Source organism: Bombyx mori, chromosome 26 (genome assembly GCF_030269925.1).
Source record: "Bombyx mori chromosome 26, ASM3026992v2".
Lineage (NCBI taxonomy): Eukaryota > Metazoa > Arthropoda > Insecta > Lepidoptera > Bombycidae > Bombyx > Bombyx mori.
The window spans coordinates 11,354,799-11,382,052 of record NC_085132.1 but is presented as its reverse complement, the minus strand read 5'-3'; the positions used below and the strand labels follow the sequence as shown (position 1 = coordinate 11,382,052).

General features: G+C 41.7%; 1 protein-coding gene across 4 annotated transcripts in view; it reads left to right on the top strand.

The window, feature by feature from the left end:
• CYP340C1 (cytochrome P450 4C1-like) overlaps positions 1-27,254 on the top strand; it is a 31,793-nt gene continuing 4,539 nt past the window's right edge. Inside the window, exons 1-10 of one of the 4 annotated variants that reach the window (NM_001281896.1) lie at positions 1-97; positions 11,807-11,967; positions 13,029-13,118; positions 16,949-17,059; positions 17,987-18,172; positions 20,489-20,685; positions 21,763-21,826; positions 23,250-23,433; positions 24,445-24,596; positions 25,844-26,020. In NM_001281896.1, coding sequence (NP_001268825.1) covers positions 11,808-11,967; positions 13,029-13,118; positions 16,949-17,059; positions 17,987-18,172; positions 20,489-20,685; positions 21,763-21,826; positions 23,250-23,433; positions 24,445-24,596; positions 25,844-26,020 — 1,321 coding nt within the window. In that variant the 5' untranslated portion in view covers positions 1-97; position 11,807. Of the gene's footprint in view, positions 98-4,070; positions 4,269-7,286; positions 7,523-11,142; positions 11,287-11,806; positions 11,968-13,028; positions 13,119-16,948; positions 17,060-17,986; positions 18,173-20,488; positions 20,686-21,762; positions 21,827-23,249; positions 23,434-24,444; positions 24,597-25,843; positions 26,021-27,254 lie in introns of those variants that run through there. The other 3 variants (XM_062676238.1, XM_062676239.1, XM_012690305.4) reach the window with 3 other exon arrangements.

Below are 27,254 nucleotides of genomic sequence, written 5' to 3'. Positions count from 1 at the left end.
GACCGGCACTTGTTCCGCAGCCTTCAAGGTGTCAACACAAACGAGATACTATATCATTTGACTAACGAATAAGGTGAACTCCTTTGAAGTAAATAAGGTAAGTTTTTTTTTACAATTCATGTACACATCGTACCGACATTGATGGACTTAATGGCTAAGGTATACTGTACCACTACCAAGGCTGATGCAGAAATTTATAACAATATTATAATCTTTTACTTTTTCTCCACCTTATCCCACTAGGTGGGGTCGGGACAGCTAATTTTTCTCTTCCATTCTCTTCTATTAGCCGTCATCTCAACACTCACTCCTCTGTCTCTCATATCGTCATTCACACACTCCATCCATGTCCATCCATGCACACAATATTATAATAAATTCATATAGACATTTAATAAAAATACCTAATTATTAAACATACAATAAATACTTAGATGTTAACTTTGACACGTATCTGCTAATTTCGATAAAACTATTTGCCGATATCTCAATTTGAGCACAAAACGATCAGTAATTGTCTGATCTTAAAAGGGAGCACATTCCAGAGAGATACAGATTGTAGGAGAAAAGAAAAAGCGGACAAAGTCAGAGCTATGTGAGGTGTGTGATATGACAATGAAGAATTAAGTCGTTAAATGAAGGGAAAGTACATATGAGAATAGAGGGAAGTGTTGAAGAGCACACAAATTATGACGATCACCAATTAGTACAAATTTATGCCGATTACGAAGGGAAAATGAATAGAATGCCGTTATTGAGAATGATAACGGTCTAGTTTGTTAACAAGTCTGCATTCAGATCCAATGGCTTTAGATCCGTCCTCGCCGAACCCATCGCTTGCGACGAAGGGCTCGACTAGTGAATTAACCCATAAACACAGCCCACTGAGTTTCTCGCCGGACCTTTTCAGTGGATCACGTTTCCGATCCGGTGGTAGATTCTGCGAAGTACTGCTCTTGCTAGGGCCAGTGTTAGCAACACTCCCGGTTAGAGCCCCCTGAGCTCAGCTACACGTCAAGGAGAAGCTGAAATAGCCTCTCAAGGCTACCAGCATAGGTAGAGATAAAGTGACACCTGAGCACCCCAGTCGAATGCGGATAATGCATGTATATAATTATGTATAAGTAAAGATCCTGAACCACAGGGCTAATCGGAGTAGGAATCGATGTAGTATCCATGCTGCGCGACATATGTACGATCTTTTCCTTCAATCCTGGCTTTTCACTTCGATGGATGGATAGTCAGGACAAATCTATAGGACTAACTACTAATATATTCTAAAGTTCTAATTTATCTTATCTATCGGTTCTGATACAGACTCCACACTCGTTTGAGCGAGCAGATCTGTTAATCATTTCCATACATGTAGTACGCATCTTCACGATTATCTGTTCTGAGCTTTGTAGCTATAGAAAAGGGTAAAGGAGATATAATTTCGCCTTGAGGAATGCCAGTATCAAGGCTATAAACTTGATAAGGCCAATACGAGTTGACTGCTAGCCTCCCTGAAGAAAAGAAAATAGTCATTTTAGTGTTGTAGATGCTGATCGCAAGCCAAAATGAGGTTGTAATTGACGGTATTGAAAGTAGATATTCAAAAAGTCGATTAGAACTAGCAACGTAACCTTAGTTTCCTTCGTTAGAAACCTTAGTTAGAAACCTTAGTTTCCTTAGTTTCATATCGGCCCTGATATCGCCAGTCACTTTATGGAGAGTAGAAATAGGGCTGTAACCCGATAAGATTGTTCTCATATACGAACAGTTACAACTGCTTGTAACTAGTCAGATCATAAGTATTGTCACACAGTAAAAACTTTTCGTTTAGAATTCTGACCACAAAAAAGTTTATTGAATTCGAATTTCGAATTGTTCATGAAAATAAAAATGTATACTTTTAGAATTTTACTCATTTTTAAATATGGAGTGGACGCTTAAAGAAGACCGTGTTGCAGCTATTGCGTTGCATCGTTGCGGTTACGCGCCAATTCAAATTTTGAACATACTGAAAAATTTGAATATAACCAAAAGATTCGTTTATCGTACCATCAAACGATACAATGAAGACTCTAGTGTAGATGACAGGTCAAGAAGTGGTCGCCCTCGGTCTGTTAGGACTTCAGCAGTGATAAAAGCTGTGAAGGCGCGAATTCAAAGAAATCCCAAACGTAAGCAGAAACTGTTGGGCCTTCAGATGGGATTAAGGGCCACCAGTAAACCTTCAATCATAAAAAAAAAGAAAAAAAGATGGGATTAAGCAGAACCACGGTGAAAAGGGTGTTAAATGAAGACTTAGGGCTTCGGGCATATCGAAGAAAAACAGGACATCGTTTGAATGCTCGTCTAATGGACCTGAGACTGAAGAGATGCCGCGCTTTGTTGAAGCGGTACGCGGGAAACAAATATCGGGAAATTCTTTTTTCGGATGAAAAAATTTTTACCGTAGAAGAGAGCTACAACAAACAAAATGATAAGGTGTACGCACACAGTAGTGAAGAAGCGAGCAACCGTATTCCGCGTGTCCAACGAGGTCATTTTCCATCCTCGCTCATGGTATGGTTGGGAGTTTCTTATTGGGGCTTAACAGAGGTACATTTTTGTGAGAAAGGTGTAAAAACGAATGCAGTTGTGTATCAAAATACAGTCCTGACGAACCTTGTGGAACCTGTTTCTCATACCATGTTCAATAACAGGCACTGGGTATTCCAACAAGATTCGGCGCCAGCTCATAGAGCGAAGGGCACACAAGACTGGCTGGCGGCGCGTGAAATCGACTTCATCCGGCACGAAGACTGGCCCTCCTCCAGTCCAGATTGGAATCCGTTAGATTACAAGATATGGCAACACTTGGAGGAAAAGGCGTGCTCAAAGCCTCATCCCAATTTGGAGTCACTCAAGACATCCTTGATTAAGGCAGCCGCCGATATTGACATGGACCTCGTTCGTGCTGCGATAGACGACTGGCCGCGCAGATTGAAGGCCTGTATTCAAAATCACGGAGGTCATTTTGAATAAACTTTAGTTTCATAAGAATCTATGTTTTGTTAAGTTCATTTTGGTATATGAATGGTTACATAATGAATAAACTTGTTTCAATTATTTTACATTAAACATTATGTAAAATATATTATAAATTATGACCTGACTAGGTATATACAGGCATTAAGCACTGTGGAAGAGAGAAGGAGGGTTAATATCAGCCTGAAATGAATTAGGAGAAACGGATTGGGAATCTTAGGCAACAGAGTTATTTAAGCCCTACGCCATAATGCAGTAAATGATCCAATGTTATGAAAACAAGTAATTTACAATATAGCATAAGTTATTGTTTTGCGAAATATATTTTCATTAAGGATGCATTCTTCCACCACTGGAGGGAAGGGAAGACCGATGTCTGAGCGTGGTGTCGATGCGTGAATATGTCCATATACGAACCTTTTTAGAAAGCAGCGGATCCGATATACTCTCTGTTATTGGTTAAAATGTGGCACATTCTTAAATACAAACTCGAACCTGATTATTTTTTGAAACCGGTAAACCGAATAAATTCGAAAATATGGTATAATTTTACACCAGTTTCAGCACTGATTGCAAAAGGCGGAACAAAGTTGGTTTGTGTTACCCCTCTATTAGCTTACCCCACTTTGGCATAAATGTAAATACAGTCAAACCTGGGTAAGTGAGAACTGGATAAGTAAGAAAACTCTATAAGTGAGAGTAATAGCAAGGACCCGTCATTTTAAGCTCCCAAAACCTCTATTAGCGAGAAACAGAAACCTCTGTAAGAGAGAGTCGTTTTTTCCTCATGGACCTCCGTAAGTGAGACTGCTACCTATCTATACCTCTATAAGCGACAGCCGAGCTTTATTTATTTATTTATCTTATTTAGGAGGAACAAATGACAAAACAAATTACAAATTTAACATCTGCTATTTTATGACTCATTTTTAACTTTCGTGGAACTTCTTATCACTGTTTTTGTATTGTTTTCTCGTGAATATTCTATTTCGTGGAACTAAATAACGTTGTTATTTTATCGTATTCTTTTATCGCATTATTTTCAAATGGACACGTGTGCCTGTGTACCGTCCTGTTTGTCGGACTTACTCAGTTTATCGTTAATCAATTGCGAAGGAAAGTTCTGTTCTGCATCATGTAAAAACGGAAAATTAAAGTACTGTCATTAAAGTCATAAACTTAAAATAGTGAATGCATTTGAATGCGGAAAATCGCGAATCGAAATTCAGAGGGAGCATTAGCGATAAACTCGGGTTAGTGAGAAACCTCTATAAGCGAGAATGAGATTGTGCTCCCTTGAACTCTCGCTTATCCAGGTTTGACTGTACATCATTAACAATGTTCAAGGCTAAAGTTCTCTTTATGCTATTAATATGACTGTAAGAACAAACATAGCTATGGCTAATGTCATGAACATAATCTTATGCGTCCAAAACCCTGATGTTAAGCCCACCTGATGTTATGGGGTCAGTTGTTTTCTAGTGTCACGCGCCATCTAGTGCCTAGTTTAGAAAATGTCTACCTGACCTTTTTATTTAACTACTAAGTTGACGAAACAAAATTGGACATAGATGGTCGTGACTTAATATGTTACCTGTATAACTGACATAGTGTTCAAATATTAGTTTAAGGGTTTCAATAACCAATTTTTCTAATGAAATACGTACTTAACAAATGTTCACGATTGACTTCCACGGTGAAGGAATAACATCGTCTAATAAAAATCAAACCAGCAAAATTATAATTTGCTTAATTACTGCTGGTAGAACCTCTTGTGAGCCCGCACGGGTAGATAGCACTACCCTGCCTATTTCTGGCGTGAAACAGTAATGCGTTTCGGTTTGAAGGGTGGGGTATACTGTATATGTATACTGAGTATACCCTTGTATACTGAGACTTTAGAACTTATATCTCAAGGTGGGTGGCGGCATTTACGTTGTAGATGTCTATGGGCTCCAGTAACCATGTAACACCAGATGAGATTGTAAGCTCGTTCACCTGTCTAAGCAATAAAAATTAAATTTTAATATTGACGTTACCCAGTTGGTTCAGTTGTTTCAACAAACAGACGGAATGTAATTATTCTTAAAATTGTTGGCTTATTGACTCTTCATTAATTAGGTACCCGTGTTATATTTTGTATTAGTTTCCTTGAGTGTGTGTGGAGACAACTTGTGGGGCCCTATGTATCAGCGGGGTACCCTAGGACTACAAAAAAACAAACAACAGATTAGTTTCCTTCAATAAGCTACAAATAGCTCGGCTTTTGTTGTGTTATTATAACAATATGTAATATTTTATATTACTAATATTAAAAAAAAATTAACATTTCAATGTCTTATTAAAAATTGTAAAATAAGTGTTTATTATAATAAGTACGTATTTACTTTTACAAGAATGTTTAGGAATTTAACAGAATTGATTTAAACTAATGAGTTTCATAATTAAAGAGGTGCTTAATTAGAAAAAAGAAACTTCAGTTAGATATTCTATGTTAGTAAGAGATATTTCATCTTGACTTTTCTTGATGTATTTTGTATCGTAATATTTTTATTTTTGTTGCAAATCGTTTGCTTCTAGACATTAGGCCGGTTTCATTGGAAACAGTTCTTGAATTAGACATGTCTTTGTGGGCGCAAACGCCACTATTGGCAATAATTAATATAATAATATATGTATTAATTAATTAATTAATTAAGCCTTATATTCCATGCAATTACTTTTTTTTTTTTTTTGTATATTTTGTTTATATAATATATGTATGGACCCCTCTCAGGTAAAGGCCTCCTCCAAAGATTTCCACTCTGTTTTGTCTCTGGTGACATAAATCCAGTGTGGTCCAGCAACCTTTCTAATATCATCCTCCCAACGCGTGTACGTACGGTCTGCCGACGCGCCGCTTGCCCTGTGGACCGTCCCATGCAGTTACTTTCGACGTCCATCTCCCATCCCCGAGTCGTGCTACGTGGCCAGCCCACTTAAACTTCAGTCTTTGATCATATTTGAGTCGTCTATTATCAAAGGTGGCAATCTGTGCATTTGGACAAAAAAATGTTATTGATATGTCAATACAGATTGATTTGAATATAATCGTCTCCTTCAAAGAATACGGTTCAAAACCTGCATTAAATAAAGGTTAATACATAACCTGTTATTTATCTAAGATGTCGTTCAGAAGAGTTTTGTGACTGCCAATGGAATACAAAGTCAATAATTCGTTTTTCTGATTTACCAATAATTGTCCAAAAGTCAGATTGCCGGCTTTGATAATAGTCGACTCATTTGAGAGCGTCCACTGTTTTGGTTATGCTTCTTATCTTTGTATGATGCGTTATAATAATATATAGTTTAGTTTATTCTGTGTTATTATTTACTTATTGTCAGCAATATGAAACTGTTATTCTGCCATGTTTAATATTTAGCGGACACTGTTTTGGTGTGGTAGTGTTCAGAATATGTTTAATGTTTAAAAACACAAATGACTACATAAATAAGTATTGGGAAAGCATAAATTTTAATAATAATTTATATGTCACGGATAACGACTTCAGTAATATTAAGACATTTGATAACGAATCAATGTCGCGCATGCAGTTAATAAGTACCTACATGTCGCGTCATAAAATGAATGGCTGTGATTGGCCAACGATGACGTCATATCGCACGAACCAATCACAAAACCGGAAACGCAATGGCAGCACCAATTATCAAAATTTAAAAAATATATATTATACGAAGAAAAAAGATGGACGCGCATGTCAATTTTGTTTTGTAAAATAATTAAAATTAATATAATGAGTATTTGAAGAAGTTAAACGCATTTATTCATTATCTTGGCCACCTCAAGATACCTCTAAGAGATAGACGCAACATTTCTATTGGACCTTCAGCACCGGATCATCAATTAAGTTGAACCAGACGCTTACTTGAGAGACGCATCGGCCAACGAAAAGGATAATTCGGAAAATCACACCAGATACGCAAGATTACAGTGCTTTGGCAAGGCGTGCTAACCAAAATATGCTAAATTTTTCCCCTTCGCCTAAATAGTACTCTGCTTTCTTCAAACCTTTTTTGCTTTTCATTTTTGTATACTCGTTAATATTGAGCAGCTGTTTTGTTTTAATATTTAAAAACTGTAAATACACCGCCATTTACTTGTTTCCACAATGGCTACATCAGATCATAAGGAATAATTAATTATGAAATATCTTAAAAGAAAACGCGCATCTATTAATTGTCGTTTGACTAACTTTGGCAAATACCTACGTGAATTCATTCGAAGGTGTAGAATTAACTGTTCATCAACGTACCGAGCTAAAACTGCGGGTGGCAGGATCGCAAAGTTTAATGAATGATTTTAACCTCGTTCAAATTCAAATAGAAGACACTAGTGTTGAAATTCATATAGAAAAACAATTAGAATCGCGTGAAGATTTTGAGCAAAAATATTATAATATTCTTGCCCTTGCTGAATGTCTAACCACCGCTGATGAAAAATCAAAAGGTATGATGTCTGAACCACTGATTACAAGTTCCAAAAGCATTAATTTACCCACTATATCTGTCCCCACCTTTGACGGCTTATATGAGCACTGGTTAGAGTTCCGCGATACATTTTTGTCATTGATACATAATAGTGAAACAATTACAGAAATTAAAAAATTTCATTATTTAAAATTGTCTTTGTCCGGTAACGCTAAATCGGTCATAGATTCCATAGAATTCTCTGCTAATAATTATAAAGTTGCTTGGGAACTATTGTTAAATCGATTTGATAATATGAAATTACTATTTCACAACCATGTCAAATCCATGTTTACCATGTAATCGTTGACCAAAGAATCACCAGTGCAATTACGCAAATTAATTGATAATATTTTAAAAAACCTCCGCGCTTTAAAGCTTTTAGGGGAACCTACAGAGTATTGGGATACGTTAATGGTATACATTATTGCCACAAAATTAGATTCCATTACCGAGCGGGAATGGAAACAGCATAAGTGTAGTTAAATTACATCAACCAACACCAAAACTGTAGTTCAACTAAATGACTTACTTCAGTTTCTTAGGAATAGGGCGGATATTTTGGAAACACTTATAGTATCACATAGTAAAGCAGGCGTATATAACGCGGCAGACAATAATAAAAAACAATTCAGTAACCAGTTATCATCTAAATTTCATTACAATATAGTTTCAAATAAACCAAATAATAATATGTAAATCACAAGGAAAGAATGCACGTAATTACAGACCCAGCATAATGTGTAATGATTTACATCCGCTATATTCATGTCAAAAGTTTTTGGACCTTAGTGTACAAAATAGATTAAAATTTATCCAAACTAAACAGTTGTGCCCTAATTACATGCGTCCAGGACATACTGTTGACACCTGTGTGTTCGGGCCGTGTCGAAAATGTGATAAAAAACATAATTCGTTAATTTGCGACGTAATTAAATATTATGATCATAGTTTCCCTAAAGTTACATTGGCATCTTGTGAACAATCAGCTGTCCCGACTAATACGAAAGATAACTCGCACGCACATTCTTTTCAGGCGCAATCTGCTGACACAATTGATAACATGCATCAAGCGCATCCAGTTTTGCTGTCCACAGCTATTATAGAAATACGTAGCCAGTCGGGTGTTTACCATCAAGCGCGCGCTCTACTCGATAGTGGCAGCGAACGTTCATTCATCACATAAACACTTTGTGACAAATGAAATCCACCAATATTACAGTCCACTCAAGAAATTCACGGTGTAGGTAATACAATAACACAGTGCTCGCAGTCCTGTGATATTGAGATCAAATCACGCACTGGTAGTTATGCTCCACGCATTCAGTGTTTAATTCTACCACAAATAACATCAAACTTACCTATGAAGACATATAACGCTAATTTGTTTACCATACCGGATAACATTGTACTTGCAGATCCGAAGTTTTATGATAGTCAGCCGATTGATTTATTAATAGGCGCGGATTTGTTTGAGAATTAGTTAGAGAAGGTAAAATATGACTTAAAACTGGCCTCTATCTCCACAATACGCATCTTGGTTGGATAATCTCGGGCTCATTTCAATCTATTACACGCAAAAACAAAGCTGCAGTTGACAGTGACACATGCTCATTAGATCAATTATTACGCAGTGTTTGGGAAATCGAAGAATTACCAATTAATTTTTCTAAGTAAAGCAACGAGGAGCGCGCCTGTGAGGAGCACTTTATTAAAACAACCTCACGGACGGCCGACGGGCGGTTTAAGGTTCGATTTCCGTTCAAGCACTCTCCGAAGTTACTAGGTGACAGGCGCACACAAACTGAACGTCGCTTTTATGCCTTAGAAAAAAGGCTGCAACGCAATCCTACTTACAAACAAATGTATTTCGACTTTATACACGAATACATTAACTTAGGCCACATGAGTCTTCGGCTTCCCCCCGGTGAAGGTCAAGGGGCGATCTGAGGGGGTAGAGGCCGCGCGGCGCGCTACCAGCACTCTAGCGCGCTGCCAAGGAGTTACGAAAGAGCGACCGGTTGGCGGTGTATCGCGTCCCGACCCGGCAGGCTGGTTCTGGTCCAGCGGGGTATTCCGGCGGCACTGTCTGGGCGGCCTGACGGGCTGCCGTACCGAGACGGCCGACGTTTCAGAGCCTTCGATTCGCCTCGAAGGCTCCGTCGGCTGGGCGTCCTTGGGGTGAGCCGCGCCGTCTGGTTGTAGTGTTGACCGCGGTAACCCCCCTACCTCATCCGGGTTCTGACCTCGGAGAGGATCGGACGTCGGGTATAAGAGTGCAGGGGAGTCGTTTAGTGGGTGGGCCCTAAAATCCTTGGGCCCGCGATCTGCTCTCAACACCTGCAGATCGTTGAGTCTCACATACCCCGCGCGCCCCGTATGCGCGGGGACCTCGTAGGAGGTTTGGCCCCGGCCCGAAAAAAATAAAATAAAAAAAAAGCCACATGAGTCTTATACATAGCTATCAAACACCACATTATTTTTTACCTCATCGCGGTGTGTTTCGAGAACATTCTACTACTACAAAGTTGCGTGTAGTCTTCGATGCTAGTATGGCTTTCACTTCGAGGTTTTCATTAAATGACTTGCAGATGATTGGTTCAGCTATACAAGGCGACTTAATCGCGATTTTACTTAGATTTCGAGAAAACAGGTATGTAGCTTGCGCAGACATAGAGAAAATGTACCGTCAAGTACTTATGGAAGATGATGAACGAGATTATCAGCTGATCTTGTGGCGAGACGATCCTTACAAACCACTGATGGTATATCGATTAAATACAAATCAAATTTGCGAAGGTACTGATAAAGTTTTAAAATCGGCTTGTTTAATTTTACGTAAATGGATTTTTAACTTTGACTGCGCTACTAATGATGATGCGCAAAATGTTACAAAAAAACTCGGTCTAGCAGGAGATAACGTTCAAAAAATACTTGTCGAACCGTTCGTTCCCATATCGAGTCGAGGGAACGCGCTCTCGCCCCCATCACATTACAGCCGAAGTCCCGCAAGGTTCCGCCATCTCCCCGTTACTGTTCAGTTTGTATATCAATGATATACCCCGGTCTCCGGAGATCCATCTGGCGCTCTTCGCCGATGACACGGCTATCTACTACTCGTGTAGGAAGAAGTCGTTGCTACATCGGCTACTTCAGACCGCAGCTACCACCATGGGACAGTGGTTCCGGAAGTGGCGCATCGACATCAACCCCACGAAAAGCACAGCGGTGCTCTTCAAAAGGGGTCGCCCTCCGAACACCACGCTGAGCATCCCTCTCCCGACTAGGCGCGTCGACACCTCCGCCTCCGCCATTCGCCCAATCACGATGTACGACCAGCCCATACCGTGGGCTCCGAAGGTCAAATATTTAGGCGTCACCCTCGACAGAAGGATGACATTCCGCCCCCATATAAATACGGTACGCGACCATGCCGCCTTCATACTAGGACGTCTCTACCCGATGATATGCAGAAGCACTGCTCTTGCTAGGGTTCGTGTTAGCAGCGTCGTCAGGTTTGAGCCCCACGAGCTGACCTACTAGTTAAGGTTACGCTGAAATAGCCTCTCAAGGCTCTCAGCTTCGGCACAAAAAAAAGTGTCGTCTCAGTCTGTCTCAGGCAGTCAAGTCGGTCGGTCGGTTTTATTGAGTTTTATTGCAATTATTGCAATACACTGGATTCAACCGAACACGAGTGATGACGGAACTGCCCCTCAGCCATCCCTGGCGCCGTCATATTCTATTGTAGGTTACCATCAGCATCTGTTAAATTTTTTGTTAGTCTTTAACTGAGCCTGATAGTTTGGTTTTTTTTTGTAAACTATTTTCATTTTAACTTTAATCAGCTGTTTTCGCCAAGTCATGGCGACGACTGACTGCTTGTAGTTATTCTGAGATAACAAATACTAATTAATGTAAATTAAACATTTGATGTGCCGAGCCTAGTCCGTAGTCAACACAACGTGAATGTCTTCACCGACCTTTAAGCATAAAGTTGAAGTCTGAATTGAATTCCATCAAGGCTGCCTCTTAATGTCTTTTTTTTATTGCTTAGATGGGTGGACGAGCTCACAGTCCACCTTGTGTTAAGTGGTTACTGGAGCCCATAGACATCTACGACGTAAATGCGCCACCCATCTTGCGATATAACTACGGGCTATCACCACAAACAGACCGGCTATGATGTATAGAACTGAAAATGTGGTTTAATCCCAAGACTTTCTTAATATTACTAATAGTTACCATAACTATATTTTTGTTGTAGAATGCTGCACGCTGTAATATGGTTTTTGTTCTGTGTGACTGTTTACGCGTATTGGAGGACCGTGTGTCGACGGAGGAACATAAAACTGCCATCTCCACCGGATTTGCCTCGAAGATTGCCTTTTATTGGACACGCTCATATTTTCTTTGGTGACAGCTTGCGTAAGGATACCAATACTTAATTATGTTCAAAATTCCGCGGTTTGTCATGTTCCATGGCCACCAGATTGCTTGAATATAGATATTTTGGTTATATTGTGTGTTTCGCTACAAAGCAATCCGTTTTGGTTTCCCAGTCCTTATTCGTAGCTTACTCGTAGCTCGCATCACCTTGCGCCACAAGCTACGATGACACTCGCGTTATTCAATTAATGTGTTGTAGACTCGAAGCTAATCTACTGGTGGTAGGACCTCTAGAGTCCGCACGGGTAGGTACCACCACTCTGCCTATTTTTGTCGTGAAGCAGTAATGCGTTTCGGTTTGAAGGGTGGAGCAGCCGTTGTAACTATACTGAGACCTTAGAACTTATATCTCAGGGGGTGGCGCATTTACGTCGTAAATGTCTATGGGCTCCAGTAACCACTTAACACCAGATGGGCTGTGAGTTCGTCCACTGATCTAGCAATAAAAAAAAATGCTGTCGCGGACTTTTTTTTAGATCTTTAAAGGGGAAAAATTCTGTCATACATTATTTTAGCGAAACTTTAACCGTTTCTGCAGCGCACGCAGCGGAAGCTCTCAAAAGATAAAAATAACCCCCATTTTGAAACATTCTTTAGTGGTGCTCCGCCTGTATTGGTCTTAGCGTGATGTTATATAGCGTATAACCTTCTTCGATAAATGGGCTATCTAACACTGAGAGAATTTTTAAACTGCAAACAAACTCTTCAGCTTTATAATATTAGTATAGATATGTACTTAGCACGTGTTGACGAAAGACGTCCTCGACAAAGGAGTAGAATCGTTTCGTGGTAATCACCGATAGAATGGCACACTACAAGCCACCGTAGATACCACTGGCCTACGCAACTCTGGCGCTGGGCAGCCATTTTGGAAGGACGGAAAGGAGAGCCAATCATAAAACATAAGACTTCCAGATCACGCCTCGAAGTGGGTGTTTCCATTACTTATGTTAATTATCTCTAGTAACCAATTAACGCTGAACGGTTCGTGAGCTTGTTCCTTCATCCAGTATAAGAATCATAGCATGGAATTTTTACAGATGCTTGGAAAGTTATAAAATGGCTATCAAAGGAGACAGACAAGAGAGGTGGAGTAGCTTCCATTTCAATGGGGCCTCATAAAGGATTCTGTAAGTGGAATGATCATTGTGTTTCAAAGATATTATGTTGTACAAGTAGACGATATATGTATAGCTGTACTGGTTGTGGACCGTTTTAAGATCTTTAAAGGTTTTTCTGCTAGCTAAGATCTGCAGATGAGCGTAAAGTTGATACGATATTGTATTATAATACAGTAAGCTGAAGGATGTGGCGTTCCGCCCACACGAACCATCCGTTCGCCTAGCATTCTAAAGTCCTAAAGTATTGATCCCAGGATAAAATATACTGCTGTCCTTTCTGTTTTTGTGCCATATCTGATGAGGAGTACTCTGAGGAATTGTTTGTGACAATCCCATTTTACCATCGCACCTCCCGCGTTTGGAGCTGAGCTCACCCGTACTCCCTGGGACCGCTGCGCTTAATCACAGTGCGTTTTCAGAGAGCTGTTTGCTAGAAGGTGCTATCGATGAAGCGCTATGACGCCAAGCAAACGCTATGACCTAAAATTTTCCCAATGCATGCTTGCTGTTCGAACGTAAACAGTTTTAAGCAAAACATGGAGTGGTCTGCTTGCGTCTCGTTCGGAATACGAGCACTGCCATCCTCATTACGGGTGGTAGGATCTCTTGTGAGTCTGCACGGGTAGGTACCACCGCCCTGCCTATTTCTGCCATGAAGCAGTAATGCGTTGCGGTTTGAAGGGTGGGTCAGTCGTTGTACTGTAAAAACTGAGACAGAAGTATCTCAAAGTAGGCGGTGGCATTTACGTTGTAGATGTCTATGGGCTCCGGTGATCTCTTAGCATCAGGTAGACCGTGAGCTCGTCCACCCACCTAAGCACCTAAGCTAAAAAAGTAAAAAAAAACACATTACGCACATACTGGATTCGTATCTTACAAATCAAGCGCTGAAGCGATGATATCTGATATTATTCAAGGAATAAATATGGTAAATTGTTTCTTTTTTTACAATCATTGATTCTTTTGATTGATATGATGACCGCCGATCTGATCTAAATCTCATTTGTATTGTAATAGCTGGTCCACATTTCGTGTCAGGAAGCATGATAGTCTCGCAGCAAAAATGGACATGTCTGTGGTACCTACGCCAGCGGACACACTACGACCTACCACCAGTAAAAGCCAGGTGGCGAACACAATATGGTACTCAGAGAACGTCGCTTCGGATCCTCTAGTTATTATTCCCTTAGTCGTCTATAACATCACTCATGGGAACATAAAATGGGTAAATCGGGACGTTGTCATTGAACACACCTGGAGCTAACTGATGAAGACATTAAGTAGACAATTAATTAAACATCGATAAGATATTGCACCTTTATTTAACTACATTTGTAACCTTGAAGTTGCAGCTGATAATGACACCATTCGACATGTTACCGCATTTTATTTACTCCTCTTCTTGTGTTTGTTTTTATGTTTAAAAAAACTCGGCTTATTGTTTTCGTATTCGTTCCACATTCGTGTCGACGATTGTGGAGAGTATCATAATATATTATAAACTTCAGTTTATCACTCACCACTATACATAGGCGGCACTGAACACTCCGTGAAATTTGACACATTTTTCCATACGATGGAACCAATCATTAAAGCAACCATTCCATTCGGAAGTTGGGGTCTCCAAAATGGCCGTTTTGTAGGCGTCCACAGCTTCTTCAGGTGATGAAAATCTCTGTCCACGCAATTTATTCTTTATTTTAGGGAAAGTATAGAAATCATTAGGGCCTCCTCCGCACTAAACGCTTCACTTTCCCCCCTCTGCCTCTTCATGAGTTCTGTCTCATGCGAGGTTTGGACGTTGGTTGTTGAGCGACAGGAGGTTTTAGTCAGTTCGATTCTGACATGCCCCGCCCTCCATCCCCAGTGGAGGGCGGAAGTCCGGCGATTTCCTCCTGACAAAAAAAAAAAAGGGCTTAGGTCGGGGCTGTACGGCGGATGGTCTAATAATTCTATGTTTTCTTGCTCTAAAAACTCTTTTGTTCTGTGCGCGGTGTGAGAACTCGCATTGTCGTGATGGAGGATGATGCGGCGGTTGCAGTTCACTTTACGGAGTTCAGAAACGACCTGTGGCAAACAAATGCTAGCATACCATTCTGCATTAACCGTTCTTTGTCCCTCAAGAGGAATAGTCGTAACATGGCCGGTTTTGGAGACAAACGTGGCCACCATTTTTTTTGCAACACTCCGTGCACCAACAATTTTTGTTGGCTTTAACTCATTTTCGAACACCCAAACTCGTGACTGGTTTTTTGTTTCGGGTTCGTACGCGTATATCCAGGATTCGTCACCTGATACAATGTTGTATACAGCATCTGAGGATCCTGCGTGGAATCTTTTTTACACCTAATTGTTAATGCAAGATTATTTGTATTTGACTCATGCCAATGTCTAAAGTTGCCTGAATTTCGCGGTATGTCACATGTCGATCTTCCTCAATCAGCTTACGCACAGCATCAACGTTTTCTTGGGTGATTGCAGTTTTTGGACGACCTTGACGGGGATCATCACTGAGCTTGACACGTCCACGTTGAAACTCAGCAAACCAGCGATAAATTGTGGTTTTGGATGGGGCTTCATCACCAAATGCAGAAATCATCCGGTCAACACACTGTTTTTGTGTTAAACCACTTCGAAAGTCATAATAAATCATCACTCTTGAATTTTCTCGAGTCAATCCATTTTCTCAACGACTAAACAAGTTTGACAAAACCTCGTGACAAGACCGAAAATCTTTTTTTAAATAAATAAATGGTATTCGATTTTTAAAACGAAGGAGTTTTCAATTAAAAAGATTTTAATATGACAGGAACAGTGGAAATATTCCATTCCCAATACTTTTAGTGCAGCCCTCGTACCTACTACAAGGCAGTAACGCGTTTCGGTTTGAAGGGTGGGGCAGCCGTTGTAACTATACTTGAGACCCTGAAGTTTAAAACTTATCTCAAGGTAGGTGGCGCATTTACGTAGTAGATGTCTATGGGTTCCAGTAACCACTTAACACCAGGTGGGCTGTGAGCTCGTCCACCCTCTCTCTCTCTCTTCGATCGGTTCCTCACTGCTGAGGATCGTGACTCCATCCGATTTCGTCAACCAACTGTCTCCATCGATCCCGCCCTGCAGCCCGGTGGAGTGCGTCGCTGATAGGTATCCCCAGTTCCTCCGCTATTTGGTCCGACCATCGTTTGGGACCTCTACCCCTAGGCCTTTTTCCCTCTATTTTACCGGTCACCACAAGGCGTTCCAAATTGCTGGTATCCCTGGCTCGTCCACCCATCTAAGCAATATAAAAAAATCTTTCAATAATTCCATTTTACATTCATTTTGTTTAGAAAGAAGAATTTCGGAAATATCGTTAATCACAGTTAGGTATTTTAAAATAAATTAAATTTAAATCATATAGATGCTCATAGCGTGCTGCTGATAGGTCGTGCCCTTGGCATTGTCAATGCCATGAGCAACAATCACTCAAATGCCACTAGGTGGACCGCACAATCTTCGATAATTGTAGATATTTATGGAGCCTAAGCAACGTGCGTTCGAGTAGGTGTTGTGATAATTATATTAAACGGGAATATCATCGATTTAGTCAAAGTCAATTAAATATTCATTATTGCGGATATCTGAAAACTCACTGGTAAAACCAAATCTTGATAAAATTTAAACGAGACTACACGAGAAATACCATCTCTCAAACATGTACAAAATAAGTTCTGCAAATCGGCTTATCTACAAAAATGTTCTGAGCCAACGCACACAACGCAACAGCTCATTCAATAAACACACTTTAAATTAATTATTTCAATATTACGAATTTAAACATTTAAATATTTGGACAGGTGTTACTGATCCCGACGACTGCCTCACTATTTCCAACGTTTGTCTAAAAAAGGACTACTACTACAGTTTTGCTACTCCTTGGCTCGGGAACGGCTTGCTCACTGGCAGCGGTGGGTTGAGAATCTATCTTATTTATAGATAATAGATAAATTAAGTCGTGGCCTAATGGTAAGATGGTGTAGCCGAATCGAGCGATGCGACGATACCAGCATCATATTATTAGCAGATTATTTTTGTTATTGTACTTAGCGAAAATACGTACTTAGCGTGTGGTCGCGAATGACTTTAATATGAAGAAACAACAGAAATGCAGTCCTTAAAATTTACAAATATATGTAATTAACAGTATCAGTGTGGGTGTGAGGCCTTGTGAGCCCGCGTCGTTAGGTACCACCACCCTGCCCACAGGTGCCGCGTTGGAACAGTGCTACGGGCTAAATAAGAAATATAAAGTCGTCGTGGTCTAAAGGATAAGACGTTCGGCGCATTCGTATATAGCGATGCATCGATGTTCGAATCCCAAGCGGGTACCAATTTTTCTAATGAAATACGTACTTAACAAATGTTCACGATTGACTTCCACGGTGAAGTAAAATTTTAATTTGCGTAATTACTGGTGGTAGGACCTCTTGTGAGTCCCCACGGGTAGGTACCACCACCCTGCCTATTTCTGCCGTGAAGCAGTAATGCTTTTTGGTTTGAAGGGTGGGGCAGCCGTTGTAACTATACTGAGACCTTACAACTTACATCTCAAGGTGGGTGGTACGTTGTAAATGTGTATGGGCTCCAGTAACCACTTAATACCAGGTGGGCCGTGAGTTCGTTCATCCATCGCTGTAAAAAAAAAGTCCTTTGAGATATTAAGTGAAAAGGTTTTTCGAATTCCGAGAAGAAGAGAAGAGATCAGACGTAACGTCTTAGATACATATACGGGTGTCGGGGTTTCCTTCCGTGTGATATTGTGTATGAGCTTAACAGTTTCACAGGCGATGTACAGGCCTTTAGTCTTAACAGTAAGCCTCTGACGCCCTTTTCAGTTGCCACTTGGAGGCTGCATCGTCGACTCTTAGGGCCCGCGTTCAGTCAGCGGGTGCTCAATGGTTTCATCAGTGCTTTCAACTGCAAGTCGAGGGCGCTCGTCACCCAGCTGGAGGACCGGGTCGGGCGCGGGCCCTTCGACCACGTCCCCTACCTGTCCTTCAATAACTTGGAAACTATATGTCGTGAGTATTCATGTTTTTTTTATTGCTTAGATGGGCGTTCAAGCTCATAGCCCACCTGGTGTTAAGTGGTTACTGGAGCCCATACACATTTACAACGTACCACCCACCTTGAGATGTAAGTTGTAAGGTCTCAGTATAGTTACAACGGCTGCCCCACCCTTCAAACCGCAACGCATTACTGCTTCACGGCAGAAACAGGCAGGGTGGTGGTACCTACCCGCGCGGACTCACATGAGGTCCCACCACCACGCGCGGCGCTCGCTCGCAGCCTTTTCAATTCAGTGCAGTATTGCAGCTATGTTCGTTCGCGTTAAGAATGCAGTTAATTATCATTGTTCGCCGCCTCCTAACTAATCAAATCTTTTCAAATTACAAGGTCAAGTTCACAGTGGCCATTTAAAGGCATAGCTTCGAACGCGACGGTTGTGTCCTATAATTGTGTTTACTGATTTATATTTAAAAAGAAAAATACATGTGTGCAATTTACACGTGGTAGAAGTGAAACCTTCCAAAATTAAAATACAATTATCCTAAATGTCTTAAAAAAAATTATGTCATTAGTAAATAATTGTAAGGTAGCGCCCTCTGTGAATTGATATGAATTTAATTTCACGTATAATCCTAAATTAAAATTCACTACAAGAGCTTTCATACACACGTTAGTATTAAAAAATCTCACAGATGGCGCTGTATTAAATAGTATGTATATTTCTGTCTCATTCTTTGCTGGCTTCATCCTACACATTTTTGTATTTGTGTCTCTTACCTGTCGTTTTTTCCGTTGCATCCGGTTTGAAATCACAACGATTCTAAAGAAGTTTTCACTTCAAAAATGAATACCTCACTAATTCGTAAAAATAAAAGTGGTTCGTAATTCACAGTGGGGCAGAAAAGTAATTTACAATGTTTTAAAGTATTTTAAACAGTCTGATTTAAATGTGACTGTGGACAGCATAGGACAAATATTTTATAACGCAATTTGGTTAGCGCTGATCGATGGAAGAAATGCCGCAAACCACGTCTTACAAGAAGAAAATACCATGCGGTGTTTAGATGATGTCATGGAACTCGCTAGTCGGCATCGATGCGCCATTTCGACAAAGCGGCACGACACGAGAGCCCTCTCATCGTGGCCGTCGGTAACTACATTCCCGATCCTGCGGACAGAATGGAAAGCAGTCGATGTCGCCCAAAACACGTCATTTCGGATCCTCCCGATCCAATAACGGGGCTTTTAGGTACCTCAAGCACCGGTTACCGTTCTCGTCGAACCTGTCGCTTGCGACGAAGGGCTCGACGAGTAAATTAACTCTCAGACACAGCCCACTGAGTTTTTCGCCGGATCTTCTCAGTGGGTCGCGTTTCCGATCCGGTGGTAGATTCTGCGAAGCACGGCTCTTGCTAGGGTTCGTGTTAGCAACGTCGTCAGGTTTGAGCCCCGCGAGCTCACCTACTAGTTAAGGTTCCGCTGGTATAGCCTCTCAAGGCTATCAGCTTAGGTAGGAAAAAAAGAAAAAACTCTGTGCAGAAAATTAATTTATTATAAATACTAACGAGAATACTTTAAGCTCATTAAACTTTAAGAATATAATTAGTTTCAATGTTCACACCACTATGAAAACACCTTTACCCTTCAGTTGCACTCGCACACTGCATTCTTAATGCGAATGAACTATAGGTTATGATATGCTCTTATTAGATTATTTTTGTTATTGTTGAAAATTTATGCGTATCAGCTCCGACGCGCGAATGTTGTTATGACGCGCTGAGTTTACTTTGAACATTATTGAATATTTAGATTTATTTAAAATAAAGTATCTAAAGAAGGCAAATAAATGTAACTCTTATAATACTGATGGCACGTAGATAATTTTATTCATATTTACATTGTTTCAATAAATATGATTTTGCATCATATATTAGTTACAGAGAAGTGCTTGTGACAGCAATGAGTTGTTCTACGAGTATACGTACGGAATGAATTGATTTCATTTGTTACTTCACCAAGTCTTGATTAGCATATTGTTAATGTTACATATTTGTATATTATTTAGTTTAATTCTAATTCATAAAAGGTTTAGGTCAAAAACCTTCCTGCGTTGTGCTCCCCTATTACTTAAACATCACTGCGTAATTTGCTTTGAACAAAAATTACTTAGCAGTTTTTTTAGACCTGTTTAAATACATTTAAGTATGTATACCGTGAAAATACCTACAAAATTTGTCGACCTGGGCACTTGCCCCGACTGCCCCTAGTGTAAATCCACCACTGTCTTTATGGCTATTTACGTTTGGGTATCATGAGTAATTTTACAGAGACAGCTTTGGGGATCAAGATGGAGGATCACAGTGCGGTCAACCAGCAGTACGAGCAGGCTCTTCACGACATCTTCGCGGTTCTCACCGAGAGATTCCAAAAGTTCTGGCTGCACTACGACTTCGTATATAACAGAACTAAACTCAAGGAACGAGAGGATCAGATCATTAAAGTCTTGCATAACATGTCTAATACGGTGATTGTTTTAGTTTATTTTACATCGTATCAAACTTTTTCGTCTGTGTGTTGCATGTCGCGTGACGGTCGGCCGCGGAGTAGGGATAAAGTGAAAGGCGCTCGTCAGAGCAGCCAAGGCCAATATGGCGGCGCCTATAGTTCGCAGTAGCTGACCGTGTAGTGTATAGACTATTACTCATTTGTGCCAGTGCTCCACGCTTATTTGTTTGTTTTTGCCAGTGTTGCCAGTGTAATGTAAATGTTGTTTGTCAGAGTTAAATGTCTATAATGTGAAAAAAAGATTCACTTTTACCGTGGTTTCATAAAATCACACAATCCTTTTTATTATTCGTCGTATTTAGAAGTATTCGTAATTAAGTAATTCGTATTTAGAAGTCGTCGTGGCTTAAAGGATAAGACGTCCGGTGCATTCGTATATAGCGATGCAACGGTGTTCAAATCCCGCTGGCGGGTACCAATTTTTCTAATGAAATACGTACTTGACAAATGTTCACGATCGACTTCCACGGTGAAGGAATAACATCGTGTAATAAAAATCAAACCCGCAAAATTATAATTTGCGTAATTACTGGTAGTAGGTCCTCTTGTGAGTCCGCACGGGTAGGTACCACCACCCCTCCTGTTTCTGCCGTGAAGCAGTAATGCGTCTCGGTTTGAAGGGTGGGGCAGCCGTTGTAACTATACTGAGACCTTAGAACTTATATCTCAAGGTGTGTGGCGCATTTACGTTGTAGATGTCTATGGGCTCCAGTAACCACTTAATACCAGGTGGGCTGTGAGCTCGTCCACGCATCTAATATCGCAATAAAAAAAATATTACGTGAGTTAGAGGATCCGCAGTCTATCGGTGACCGTCTCGAAGGATATGGCTACTTTCACCGGGTGTAAGCCCGACAGGCAGGTACCAATGGACATCGGCAAGTATGCACCTAACATATACTTCACGAGTTGAACTGAAATTGCAACGACGAAAGAATAATAACGTAAATTCACAAGTTTACGAATCGACTGGTGCTAGGGGAGCCGGTGAGCCCCTGGGCCGCGCCGTGAGCCTCACTGACCGTTTTGTTCTCAGGCTCTGCAACAAAGAAAATCTGTTTTCTTGCAAGAACACGACGCGGCCTCCGACAAGCCGACAGGTATACAACTAGCATTCATACTCTCTTCGTAGTTATTGTACAGACGAATGAAGGAGTCCGCGGCCTGCTTGGCGCGCCGACCGGTATCGCAGCGTCAGTGTGGCCGTCCACTGTGAGACATGAGGTCCGAGTCTCAATTGTAGTGTATAGAGGGTGTCCGCTCCTCACTCTGTCGATTGCTTTGCCGCGGCACTAGGCAGGAGCGTGGCTCTTAGCGGGTCACGATTCCGATCCGGTAGTAGATTCATTCGCGAAGCAACTGCTCTTGAGTTGTTAGGTCTCCTTTGAAGGCGCTCGGGCAGCTGTTAGCGAATCCCACCCCTCCTGGCTGAGCCTTTGCTGGTCCACCTGTCCTCGTGAAACTGAAAAGGCCTCAGGGCCACTAGTAATCCATTTATAACAAAAAAGAAGGAGCGTGGCGCCGTGCTGAGCGGCTTATGAAACGTCCTCCACCAGCAATCGCCACTAAGAGATCTCAGTGCGCTGACGTATAGTAATATTTAGAGAATGTTGCTGCCCATTCTTCGGTATTCTTAGTCTTTATCCTTAGTGATCTGGGAATCCAGGGGAGAAGATAAAATATGTACTTAACAAATTTTCACGATTGACTTCCAGGATGAAGGAATATTATAATTTGCGTTATTACTGGTGGTAGGACCTCTTGTGAGTCCGCACGGGTTGGTACCAACTTGCCTATTCTTTCTGTGAAGCAGTATTGGATTTCGGTTTGAAGGGCGGGGAACCCGGTGTAACTATACTGAGGCTTTAGAACTCATATCTCAAAGTGGGTGGCGGCATTTACGCTGTAGGTGTCGTTGAGAGGGTCGCTGCACGCTATCTTCACTCTAGCAGACTGGCACCATGAGGAGGGCAGGTTGCTTGCAGTGTTGAACGCGGGAATCGAAGAGCTCATTCCGGCTATGGCCATGTCCCTCTTCAAACGAGGCTTGTGGAGAGTATTAAGCGGTAGGTAGCGACTTGGCTCTGCCCCTGGCATTGCTGAAGTCCATGGGCGACGGTGACCACTGACCATCAGGTGGGCCGTGCGCTCGTATGCCTACAAGGGCAATAAAAAAAATATATAAAAAAAACCCCTACTCAATCCGGCTTCTGACCTTGGGTGGAAATCGGACGTTGGGCGAGAGAATACAAGGGGAGTCGTTTAATGGGTAGAGTCTTAAAATATCCCTGGGCCCGCGCTCTGCTCCCAACATCTGCAGACCGTTAAGTTTAACATACCCTGCGCATCAACGAACTTCTGGCCCCTGCTAAAAAACAAAGGTATCTACACACATTCTTGTGTAGTCCGACTTCAATTAGTGAGACACAGTACAGAAGGATCCTTATGCGCGGGGACCTCGTAGAAGGTTCGGCCCCCGGCCCGAAAAAAAAAAGTACAGAGGGATGTTTCTTGATGTTTCAGATAAATCGAAGACATTTATAGACATCATCCTAGAGACGTGCGGCGGAGCGTTCAGCGACAAGGACGTGAGGGAGGAGGTGGACAACATCATATTCGCTGGACACGACACCATCTCGACGGTGCTGACGACTGCGCTGTCGTTGTTGGGCTCGCACCCAGACGTTCAGGATAAAGTCTACAACGAGTTAGTATCTGTGAGCTACTGCTTGCTGTGCCGGACAACTTGGTACTTGGTCGTGGACGGCTGTGGTGGCCGCCATACACGTCCAATTTAAAAGACAACTCAATTTTATGGTTCACATTTGCGATGACTATTCTTTTTTTTATTGCTTAGATGGGTGGACGAGCTCACAGCCCTCCTGGTGTTAAATGGTTACTGGAGCCCATGGACATCTACAACGTAAATGCGCCACCCACCTTGAGATATAAGTTTTAACGTCTCAAGAATAGTTACAACGGCTGCCCCACCCTTCAAACTGAAACGCATTACTGCTTCACGGCAGAAATAGGCAGGGTGGTGGTTCCTACCCGTGCGGACTCACAAGTGGTTCTACCACCAGTAAAAAACCAAAATTCTAATTTGATGTCCCGATGTTTCAAATACTTGACAGCAAACGTTTTAATAGTAAATACGTTTTGAGAAAACATTGAATATACATAAAATACTATGTATTATAATTATTAGAGGTCGGAGTGGGTAGATTGATTTTAGGTCGTTGACTTCAAATGGAGAGGACAATATGGATATGCCTCCAAAATACCGGAACTCCATATTTATTGTGATATTTGCTCCGGAATTTTGCAATTAGCATGAATCTGTGTTTAAGGTGAAAAACGTATTAATAATATTAATCTACGCTACCGGTGCTAGCTAATGGTGAAAGAAATTAGTATTTTATTTTATCCAAAAACGCCTTGGAATAGTTACACCGTATTTTGTTCCTTTCTGTTGAATTAGAAATGATGCCTGACAGTATAAAACAAAACTTAGACAGGGCTTTTTGTTACTTTATCTCATAAATATAGAAATTGTATCCGAGGAGGATGGAAAATATATTTTTTCAATTTAAAAAAATAATCATTATGGATAAAATGGCATATCCATATCGACCACTGATTATAATTGAAAAGACCGACAAGTGTTGGTCCCTCTGGTCCTCCGATGCACATAGTGTGGAGTGTCGTGTCCTCACAGAGTGCGGCGCGTGCTGGGCGACGCGGAGCGTGACGTCACCAAGGAGGACTACCTGCGGCTGGAGTACCTGGAGGCCGTGCTGAAGGAGTCCATGAGGATGTACCCCGTGGCGCCCGTCATCGCGAGGTACTCCGACGCAGAAGTGAAGCTGAGTAAGGATGCGTTTTATTACTGAAAGCTGTGTAAAGTTGAAAGACGTTTTAATGGAAGCTTACCAAACATAGTATAATTTTAATATGTTAAGAGTTAAATTCCATCTCAAGCGACGGGGTCAGAACGTATTTTCTCCGGGGCCTGTGTTCTTCAATAATTACTAAAGCCTTCGAGAGTTTTGATGACTATCCCACAGAGTTGAAAACAGGACCCCTTTGTCGTGGTGCCGAAATTCTAAGGACTATTCCTGCAACCTATCGAGAGTTTCTTCCTTCCAAGAGTATTGGGATACTTGGGGTTGACATTTCGAGCGATGTCCAGTTACGGAGTAATTTGGAGGGTAAAGCCAAGTTGGCGTCCAAAATGCTGGGAGTCCTCAACAGAGCGAAGCGCTACTTCACGCATGGACAAAGACTTTTGCTTTACAAAGCACAGGTCCGGTCTCGTGTGGAGTACTGCTCCTACCTCTGGGTCGGGGCTCCTAAATACCAGCTTCTTCCATTTGACTCCATACAGAAGTTAGCCGTTCGGATTGTCGATAATCACATTCTCACGAATTGTTTGGAACCTCTGGGTCTACGGAGGGAGTTCGCTTCTCTCTGTATTTTGTACCGCACTTATGTTCCATGGGGAGTGCTCTGAGGAATTATTTGAGATGATTCCATCATCTCGTTTTTACCATCGCACCGCCCGCCATCGGAGTAGAGTTCATCTATACTACCTGGAGCCACTGCGTTCTTCCACAGTGCGTTTCCAGAGATCTTTTTTGTCACGTACCATCCAGCGTTGGAATGAGTTCCTTTCCACGGTGTTTCCCGAGCGCTATGACATATATTTCTTCCAACGAGGCTTGTGGAGAGTACTTAACCGTAAGCAGAGGCTTGGCTCTGCCCCTGACATTGCTGACGTCCATGAGCGACGGTGACCACTAACCATCAGGTGGTCCGTATGCTTGTTTGCCTATATGGACAATAAAAAAAATCTGCATCCCGATCCGAGTGGAATGTGCGACCTGAGCTGGGCTGCTGACACTGTCCGATGTTTGTGTCGCGAGCGCCGGCAGCACGCGCGGCCCGGGGTCTGCTGGGCGACGTTAAGACAACTCCGTCCGCTTGCCTCCTAATACATCGTTCGGTACTACCATTAAATCTTTATGAGTCGCCTCGCCTAGTTTTTAGCACAACTACATCTAGATCCTTACTCCACTCAGTAGAGGCCCTTTCCTTTACAAGTTATTTGTTTTCAGAAAACTACACAGCCCCAGCCGGTAGTGGGTTCATACTACTGTTGTGGGGGGTCCACCAGCACCGTATCTGGGGAGCAGACGCAGACCAGTTCAGGCCTGAGCGATGGCTGGAAGCGGCCACGCTACCAGATCCTTCGTTCTTCGCCGGCTTTAGCACCGGCAGGAGGAGCTGCATCGGTGAGTGCCGCGTCCGGTCGGAGGGACGGTGCGCCGTTGGTATTTTCATGAAGATCAGAGAAACTCAGGAGCCACTGCTGGTGGTACTGCTAGAGGATTTTACTGGCGCACAGTCGTAGCACCGATACTAGTATGACGGGCAGATAAGCATTAGGTTTTATTTATTTTATTGCTTAGATGGGTGGACGAGCTCACAGCCCACCTGGTGTTAAGTGGTTACTGGAACCCATAGACATCTATAACGTAAATGTACCACCCACCTTGAGATACGAGTTCTAAGGTCTCAGTATAGTTACAACGGCTCTGCCCCATCCTACAAATTGAAACGCATTACTGCGTCACGGCAGAAATAGGCGGAGTGGTAGTACCCGCCCGTGCGGACTCACAAGAGGTCTTACCACCAGTAATTATAATTTTGCGGGTTTGATTTTTATTACACGATGTTATTCCTTCACTGTGGAAGTGATTGATTTTTAACATTTGTCAAGTACGTATATCATTAGAAAAATTGGTACCCGCCTGCGGGATTCGAACACCGGTGCATCGCTCAACACGAATGCACCGGACGTCTTATCCGTTAGGTCATGACGACTATACCTAGTCAGGTCATAAGTATTGTCACACAGTAAAAACTTTTCTTTTAGAATGCTGGCCACAAAAAAGTTTATTGAATTCGAATTTCGAATTGTTCATGAAAATAAAAATGTATACTTTTAGAATTTTACTCATTTTTAAATATGGAGTGGACGCTTAAAGAAGACCGTGTTGCAGTTATTGCGTTGCATCGTTGCGGTTACGCGCCAAATCAAATTTTTAACATACTGAAAAATTTGAATATAACCAAAAGATTCGTTTATCGTACCATCAAACGATACAATGAAGACTCTAGTGTAGATGACAGGTTAAGAAGTGGTCGTCCTCGGTCTGTCAGGACTCCAGCAGTGATAAAAGCTGTGAAGGCGCGAATTCAAAGAAATCCCAAACGTAAGCAGAAGCTGTTGGCCCTTCAGATGGGGTTAAGCAGAACCACGGTGAAAAGGGTGTTAAATGAAGACTTAGGGCTTCGGGCATATCGAAGAAAAACAGGACATCGTTTGAATGCTCGTCTAATGGACCTGAGACTGAAGAGATGCCGCGCTTTGTTGAAGCGGTACGCGGGAAAAAAATATCGGGAAATTCTTTTTTCGGATGAAAAAATTTTTACCGTAGAAGAGAGCTACAACAAACAAAATGA